This window comes from Dermacentor variabilis, chromosome 4 (assembly GCF_050947875.1).
Source record: "Dermacentor variabilis isolate Ectoservices chromosome 4, ASM5094787v1, whole genome shotgun sequence".
In the NCBI taxonomy this organism is placed as follows: Eukaryota; Metazoa; Arthropoda; class Arachnida; order Ixodida; family Ixodidae; genus Dermacentor; species Dermacentor variabilis.
The window spans coordinates 49,242,304-49,251,742 of record NC_134571.1 but is presented as its reverse complement, the minus strand read 5'-3'; the positions used below and the strand labels follow the sequence as shown (position 1 = coordinate 49,251,742).

Here is a 9,439-nt window from a genome sequence, read left to right as displayed (position 1 = left end):
GTGACTTCGTTGGCTAGTGTACGCATTTCCATCAATAAATTGGCAATTACTCTTCTTGAGGCGACTTCGACTGCACTTATTCGGCGATGTCACATGTATTCATCGGCAGAAAAATTACAATGGCATATGCGGAGATGGCACCGTGCGGATTTGTTTGATATAAGTCTGCACTAACCACGGGTGCTTATTATTCAGGTACAGAAGCAGCATTGCGGCAAGGGTAGAATAAAAAAAACCATCGAGAGATCGCATCACTCAAAAAAGTTTATCGGCTAGTGAACATGAGCTCCACGTCATATAAATGGGGTTCATGGCGTTTGTCTGCGGGACACACCTTGCACGTATGTGGACCATGTTGTCCCAAACACCGGTAACATCGTGTTCATACCCGCTCGCACAGAGGTCCGCATCTTCCCTACAGCTGTCACCGCAGAAGAAGCAGCCTGGCACCCGAACAAAGGAGAAATTGCAGCCGCGAACTTCAGCCATACTTGCTGCAAAGGGTTGTCGTCTGCTACTGCTCCCGCGTGTACTGTTGGAAGCGTCCGCTAGGTGGCTTTCAGTGGCGCCTCTATAGGTGGTGCACGAGGCGTATAGCCTCCGGTGGCGAGAGGAAAACCTGAGCGAGGAGGTCACTTTTTTCCCGCTCTGCAGTGCGCCACCTCTCCTTAAAGGGACACTAAAGGTTACCAGAAAGTCAAGCTAAAGTGATAAAGCAATGCTCTAGAACTTCTAAGGCGTCAATATAATCGCGAATAGAGCTTTAGTAACCGAGAAATTGGGGTAAATGCACGACACGATTTGAGACCACCCAGCTACATTCCGCTACTAGCCCGATGACGAAAGCACTCCTCATCATAATTTCTGTCACTAGTACTCAATTAGTCGTATTAAAAAGATCATTTCATTAGATTACAAAACGGAAGAAAATACTACTTGTCTACTTCTATTCGATTCTAAGAAAAAAATGACATTTTGACGTTACCCTTGGGTGATCGTATGGGTGATCGAAAGGTTTCGTTTTCGCTCGAATCTGCGCACTCGACTTTGCCCCGCGCGCGCTTTGGAGTTTCAGTTGTTTCTTTATCGCGTCTTGCTCGGTGGTCCTGCTGGCTCGCGAAACTTGCATTTGGAACAAGCAGCGAGAATTTCACGTCCATGTGATGTCGTGGGATGTGCGAACGGTCCGTGGAACTTGGCCAAGGGCAGTTGCAGCGGCAAATCCAACGTTACTTATCACAGTGTGCAAACAAGTGAACGTCTCCGTTCGAAGTGGTTAAGTGCCGTACCTCTGGCACAGCGCGCTGGCAAAGAGCCGAAAAATCACGTAGTGTGCTCGCTGCACTTTCGTCCAGAGGATTACGAGTTCAACGCCGACTTCCTGAAGTCGCGTGAAGTGCCTTTCAAAGCAGGCCGTCGTCGTATAGTAGTACGCAACAACGCCGGCAGCGCGAGCCCTCAACAGCAGGTCACGTTGATCAGTATTTAAATCGCTGAACTCGAGCCCAGCATCGCGAGCTAATGTCTCGTCAGGGTCATCCATTGCAACAAGCGTCGAAGTTGGCGTCATAAAATAAAGAACCAGCTTATCGTCGTGCGCTTTCACCTCCGCTAACCAACTTAGTTCCGCTTTTGCGCTGCTGTTGGCTCTGTCCTGGCTCTGTTTCTGGCCGCGCGTTTGCGTTTTGCGCAGAAAAGCCGTAGCGCCGTCTGCGGGAGCCGTTTTACTCACCGACGGCGCAACGTCACTATGAGACCATGACGTCAATACTCCTCGATCGGGGGGCGGGTGATTTGAACTGCGCTAGAGGTGCGCGGACGCTTCAGAACGCATTTTCTCTTAAAATAAGTCTCTTCTTCGCACGAGACACGCGTTTCGAGGTTTCTGTGATGGTATTTAAACAGTACACGTTGACTTAATATTAACCTTTAGTGTCCCTTTAACTGACACGTCGCGGCGATGAACAATATTCGATATGTGCGCACTGCAGCGAAGGTAACGTTGCTGTTCTGGCAGGTTCTGGCAGGTTCTGGCACTACGGTGCCCCTGGATGCCACTCTTCTCACAGGGTGGTGACTCGTCTGCGCCACCATATTGTGTAGGCACACGTAGATCCTCGCGCTAATGATGGACAGCGGGAATTCAGGCTCTGCGCTCTCTGACAGCGTAAAACGTTATTCAGCGTTTGTACAATTGCGTGCATTGCATTTATTTACATTTCACCTTTAAAACACAGGTTTAACGCTCACTTTAAAGCAATACTAGAATTACTTTCGAGCCCAGCTGATAACTAATCCTTTTTTGCCGCGCTTACGCTTATGGTAAGATTTTTTTTCGAACACAGAGTTTACGGATACGGTGTACTCCAAAGCTTTTCGAGGTTCTCCTTCAAAAATGCGGACGCAAATTTTGACCCTAATGCTTAATGCTTAAGCTATGCCATGCTGTGAATTTTCCGGTGTTGTTTAAAAATCGCCTGTAGCAGATAGTGTAATTCCAGTCATTGAGGTGGATCACTCAGATAGGCGGGCATTACTTGCACGAGAAACCAAAACACAGATTCAATAATTTCCTAATGGACTACTTAAAATCTTAATTACATTAAAGGCACGTAAGCTGGGCTCGAAAGTCATTCTAGTATTGCTTTAGAGTGAGCGTTCAACCTGTGTTTTAAAGGTGAAATGTAAATAAATGCAACGCACGTAATTGTACAAACGCTGAATAACGTTTTACGCTGTCAGAGAGCGCAGAGCCGGAATTCCCGCTGTCCATCATTAGCGCGAGGATCTACGTGTGCCTACACAATATGGTGGCACAAACGAATTGTATCGGGTTGACAACTTGGGCCACTTGTCGACGTAGATGGTATGAAGATGACGGCATGACGAATGTCGGATGACGAAGCTGGAATGACTACAGTGAAACAACCACGATGGAATTATGACCACGAGCTGGTGGTCCAAGGTGGTAGTCAACTTGGGCCATTTTATCGGCTAAGAGGATAGGTATTGCAACAGGAGCGAAAGTTGGGCGAGTTGGGCAGCGCGTAAGGACAACAATAGATATGTGGTCTGTGTAGACACGATACATAGACCACATATTCCTTTGGTTTTAAATTCGTAAGCATTCCTACGCCGATGCACAGAGGAAACCTGTCCGTCCGTTCGCCTGTCACGCTGGACGAATCTTTATAAAGAAATCAATGTGTAAAAAAGTTAATTTGAAAGGAAACACGTTGGCCGTGGTGAATTTCACACCTACGAACCCAGGCGCTCAGAATCCAAGTGTCTGGCACATTTGGCTCAACACACACGCTTGCAGATGCTGAATATTTCTAAACCATATGAATTTGTTGTAACGGGGGGTACAAAACAAATCTCAAAGGAGAACGTTTTCAATGGAGACTTTGTATAAAGATTTAGTGGCAGTGGAATAGAAGCCATCTCTAGGACCACATGTAGAGCAGTCTTGGAGCATTGTATGCATCCGGGAAATTCCGACTTTGCGAAAATTTCATGCCAAACATGCCACATCCCCAATGCGTTGAAGTGGTCGGCGGATGCGCGTTCCGTTGGGGCACTCTATTGGGGCATTCTATCACCAGTCGACATGCCACCGATCTCTGAGGTCTCAAAGATCGGATGAGGGCGCAACACACACAGATAAGCAGTCAATCAGTTGATAAGGATGATAGGGAGGAATGAGTTATATGGGTCTCTGCACGGCTGACAATGGTTCGACACGGTTATATAGTGCTAAAGTGTCAAAAGGGCTTACAATTAAAGGAGCAATTCTTATAAGGTCGGTAAGGACCAATAAAGGTTGCTAAAGGTTGGATTGAGTTCGATAAGCATGATAACAAACGATAAAGATTGATAAGGGTCAGCTCTGGTCTGATCAGGTTGATAACGACCGATAAGAGTTTGTACGGGTCAGCTCAAGTTTCATAAAATTGATAATGACACCGGACTGCGCGCAGATGTGCAAGTAGCACAATGGAAGGGAAGCCAGAACGCGACACACTCGTGTTCCGCTCGAACGACCAATTAAAGCATGTCCGCTGGCGAGTGATTGACTTCTTCGTATCGTTGACGAGTTTGCAGCCATGTTTTCATACTAATCCCATGGAAAAAAACGTTGTCCGCATCGACGACATTATGCATTTACACCACTGACACTGTTTATGGCTAGAGAAGAGGGTGAGGCGTTCGCTACAGGGACGATGCAACCAAACCAACCGAATGACTTGATCGCTTCTACCACTCTCTTCCTTTCCGGTACCCTTTGGTCTATTCTCTAGCTGTGCACTGATTCGTCTCGATTATCCTTCCTCTCTTCCTAACTAGTTTCTATGATAATCACGGACGCTGACCGTTCTTGGTCCATGTAATGTTATCGTAATAAAAGTGCTGTACTATTTTTTTAAGCACGCTCGGGTTTGTGTGCATTTTTCCAACAATCTTAGCACTCGGCCTTTCATCTGCACCAAAAAAAATGTGATGGTGGAATTTTGTATCACTACACATTTAGGTTGGATGCACGCCATTATCGCGCACAATTTTAGCGCCACGCATAGCATTAATAAAACGTTTGTGCACTATTATTTAATTATAACATGCCGTTTGACAACTCCTGCAGTCAATAAAGAATATAGAACAAACACTCAAGAATGTTTATTAGAGAACCTGTTTATGCATATGGCAAAGCCAAACAAGTAGGGATGACGAGGGACAGAAAGGAACAACCCCACAAATCAATCAATGCTTATAACACTATGTAATATGCCCACTCAGAGAATGAGTTGTCTCAGCGTTCATTCGCCAAACTGTGTAGAACAATCCAGGGCCCTCTTGCGGGCGTCGATACCATCGCATATTGGCCCAGCTCCATGGTTCCCTAAAAGGTTGCAGAATAGGTATAAAATACCATTTTATTTAAACAGTACAAACAAAAGAAAAAAGCAACACCTCAGCTAGGGCTCCGAATTAAGTCTAACGAGCTTGCGCGTTCGAAAGCTCTCCTAAATCGTATGCGCTCGTTTTCGCATTCCGCCGCTATCGGGATGCACTAGCCCGCCACAGGGAATCGAAAGACATGACTTCATACTCAGCAGCAGCTTTCTTTAACGGTTGTTAAGCATTTTCATCAATGTTCCGCTCCTTACGGATACAGTCTTCTTGAAAGCGAATGATAAGGAGCTGCAAGAACCCTACAAAAGAATGCATCGGCAAACTGCGAATGCTTCATTGAGTCAACATCGCTAAACAGTATTTGTGTCATGCTACCTTTGCACTGTACTACTCAAGAGGTGCCAGTCTTTCTGAGGTTATTACATTTGTGACAGCAGTAGAGGTTTAACTGTCATTGTAATAACTGTAATTGATTTTCTTATATGCTGTTAACAATGTTTTATGATGTGCGCGAGCAATGTACGTAGTGAAGCTTATCCGATGTTTTGATCGCTCCCGCATATTCTTCATCTGTAACCCTGTTTTATGGGCTACAGATGAAGATATTCAGTGCGACTGTCTTCGCGCACCGGTCCTCTCTCAGGTCAGGTTACGCACCTGCGGCAAGACCTTCGATTCCTCCATGGTGTATGAGCCGTACTCAAGTAAACTTTACAATCCCAGGAGTTCAGAAAAAGTCGGACTAGCCGTCATCAGCACTCAAGCAACTAACTTTACCTCTCTTGTACGAGAAATACAGCGACTGCACACACGTCTATACTGATGGATCAACTACATCAACCAGTTCCGGTGGCACTGTAACTATACCAGCAATGAGAATAACACAGCGGTTCAAGACTTCTCACGTGACTACATCTACAGCTGCAGAACTCGCGGCTCTCCGCTAAGCGCTTCATGTGATAAATGCCGAAAGTCCTCGAAAATGGCCTGTCTTCTGCGATTCAAGACCGGCCTTTCAATGTGTGCAGTCATTTCTCCGACATGGAACTCGCGATCAGCTCACGTGCGAAATCGTATGACTTGCCCATCACTTGAGAGAAAACGGCCATGATATCTCTTTTCAATGGATACCATGTCATTGCGGTATCAATGGAAATGATGATGCAGATAAGGCAGCTTGAACGTCAAACGAAGAAGACCGCTGCGTCCCTATTCCTCTCTCAAGCACAGACAGTGCGAGACAACTTCGCATTCTAGCACGCACGCTCTCCTTAGCAGAGTGGAATACCGCACATGCAAGGCGCACAAGACTGTACAGAATAAACCCGCCACTTCAACTCAGACCCCCGGCCGGACTGCACAGATGTGAAACGTCTCTTCTGTGTTGCTGTTGCCTTCATGAATGTCTCCTCAGTACTGATTGGAATGGCTGATAGTCCTGCATGTGACGTTTGCGTATGCGAGGAGAACATTGACCACTTATTGTGCCATTGTCCTCAATTTCAAGCATACAGACAAGATTTGTCCAACACATTGGAGAAATGAAGTGATCGTCCTCTGAGTGAACAGGCACTACCAGAGCACCGTTCCCACCGATCATCAGCTCAGTGGAGGCACTTTTGTGCTTTCTGAGAACGTCTCGTTTGCGCAAGCGGCTTTAACTGGAGTACTGTCCGTGCAGTGCTCTACACCTTCTCTTCCTTCTCTCTCTTCCCCTTCTCCCTGCCCCCAGCGTAGGGTAGCCAACCGGACTCTTGACTGGTTAACTTCCCTGCCTTTCTATATTCCTCTCTCTCTGTTTTGTGACGATGATTTCTACTCATCTTTGTGGTATTCACATGCACAACTCTCTTGCAATGATTCCCCCATTACTCAGTGCTCCTCATTGGGCCTTTAAGTTATATTGAAATAAATAAGTAACTAAATAAACAAGTCAATAAATAACGACCGCATTCTGCCGTTTGTGTTTAGCTGCTTTTTGCGAGGCCAAGGGAACAGCACACGCAGCAAACGTACAATAGTTAAACAACTCGGGATGGCGCATTCCTAAGCTGAGCCATGCTCAGCTTAGGAATGCTCAGGAGCATGCTCAGCTAAGCTGAGCATGCTCAGTCACTAGAATGTACAAGTATAGATGCTATGTATTGGTTTTCCGCTGAACCTCGACTCTGTATCGAAAACTACAAACGCACATTTCCATAAGAACCCTTGACTGAGATAATAAAAGTAAGGTGAAGCAGTGCGGCTGGCAGACTCATTCTTCGTAGTGCAGTGTGAAATGATCGTCACCTTCTGAGAGGGGCCTAGTTCCATGCGGTACTTCTGGACCAGCTTGGCCACAGTGTACCTGACCTTTAGCAATGCCAGCCTCATTCCAACGCAGTTGCGAGGCCCGACACCAAAGGGCATGAGTGCTGCTTTCGTGAAGGAGGCCTCACTTCCTGGGGAAAACCTGCGCGGTATGAAAAGAACATGTGCGCGATGAAGCCGCAAAGTTACATTTACTAACTTATATATTTACTTACTGACTAAACATTTACTTACTAATACCCTTTACTAACGTCCCTTTGTTTGTTTGTTTGTTTTCGTTCTGCTTCTTCCTTTCTTTTTTTTTCAGTATGTCTCGGACAGTTGGCATCATGAGTGGTGCCCGCTACTCATTTCCGTTTGGCAAAAATATCTAGAAACATAGGCCGGCTTCAAGAAGCTATCAACAAAATTGAAGGAAAAGAAAAGGTCGTGGAAGACGTAAAGTAAGGTTATCTGAACAGTCTTGGATCTATCATAGTGGCGGTGTACTATAGGACTTGTTCTTGTACGTTTTGGTTATAGTCGACATAAGGCATTTTAGCGTTTTCAAGTGTTAACCACCGCTTCAATACGTTACTAAGTATACCAAGGAGAAGGGGTGATAGGTGGGGACGGGAAATGTTGGAAGCTTATCATATTATGAAAAAAAAGGCACGGAGTGTATTAGTGACAGATCAGTGTATCTCTTAGGTAGTGAATTCTAGTTTTCTGACACGATGACCTAAACGCTGCACGCATCCGCATTTGGTTATCTTCTTGCATCGTTCTGTCTTCAGAATAAATCAGTTGATGTCAGCACTCGACCCCGTCCACGGTCTTCGTCTTATCCTCATTCTTAGTCCTTTTGTTTCTTTCATTGCGCTAACATACCTAATACCGGCGCTGTATTAGGTGGATGTGGAATTTTCATTCCGGTGCAAGCCATCTTTGTACCTTAATGTAGTGCCTGAGTGTAGAGTGAAAATAAGAACGAGGTAATTGGTCTAGGACGTTTCTTGTTCTTAGCTCAGTTTTATGACGTATTGTATCTGCACTTTCTTAAAGGTAGTTTGAAGCTGTCTCTGACATTAAACACCACTTGCAATTTTAAGTTCGTAGCACAGTAAACTAAACTGCACGTATTAGTAGTCGCGCGAGCAGTTATATTCTCAACATTATTCTCAAGTTTTCCTCATTAAGCTGTTTCAATTTCCACATTCTACTATTGCTATATTAGGAACCTAACAAATTAGCTACGCCGTTGTTGTTCGGGAGAAAGCGTGCTTGTGAAAGGAATGCACTTGGAATCTTTAGTATTATTTTCACTGCCACTTTCAACAAGGCACAAAGCTGAGTGCTTCAGCTATCCTACATTGTTGTAGCTATCCTACCAGACAGGACTTACTCATTTTATTCACTCACATTCACTCGCAATTCCAGTCGTGGATGCGCCATCGCTAAAAACAGATCACTGTTGCTTACTTTCTCTATAAGGCCGTTTATGGCCTGTATTTGGCGCTGTACCTTCTGCGCGGCACACATCCTAATCAGTCAATAATCATTCAATTTATAAACCTAAAAAAATAATTGTTCTGAGAAAAACGCTGCAAGGTCATTTCGGGCTTAAAGTTACAAAAACAGTTTGACCTGATCAGAAACGCCTCATATGGCTGTAGGAAACATCTGTGTGACACAGAAGAAGCTGTTGTTCTGGCTTCTTTAAGAGTCCGTTTTAATTATGACCAGCATTGGCGGCAGTCCACGTTGACAGCTAAGAAAACAGCTTCGACACTAAGTAATGGGACGTATCTGGAAAACGTCTCTGCGACCTGGCTCCAGCTAGCGCTTACATCTAAAACCGAAGAAATAGATATATCATAGCTGTATTTGATGGTCTTGCTTCTGCGAACCTGCGGGAAACACAACGTGCCTTACAATAAGTGCATAGGGAAGCCTGACGAAGTTTTTTATTGTGTGCAGGCAACATTCCCGTCGAGTTTTCAGAGATTCTGCCCAGCCGCCGTTTTGTTCGGACAACAAGGTAGCCTGCTTCATTCTTTTAAGGGGAAATGAAGCCTTAAGTGGCTCGTGGTCTTAAGTGGTCGAAGCCTTAAGTAGTCTACTCGAGTGATACAAAAAATATCATCATCAACAATGGCTCATACCCTGTTGCGTTTCGCCTGCGACACGTGGTTTTGCCGGCGCGACTGCGGCGGGGCGGCAGACATTTTGGCCCGAT

At 45.4% G+C, this 9,439-nt stretch overlaps 1 protein-coding gene across 1 annotated transcript in view; it reads right to left on the bottom strand.

Moving 5' to 3' along the window:
* Positions 1–4,763: 4,763 nt before the first annotated feature.
* LOC142578191 (cytochrome P450 3A14-like) overlaps positions 4,764–9,439 on the bottom strand; it is a 32,085-nt gene continuing 27,409 nt past the window's right edge. The window contains exons 13-14 of the mRNA XM_075687593.1: positions 7,201–7,363; positions 4,764–4,897 (exon numbers count right to left, since the gene is read on the bottom strand). Coding sequence (XP_075543708.1) covers positions 4,808–4,897; positions 7,201–7,363 — 253 coding nt within the window. The 3' untranslated portion in view covers positions 4,764–4,807. The remainder of the gene's footprint in view (positions 4,898–7,200; positions 7,364–9,439) is intronic.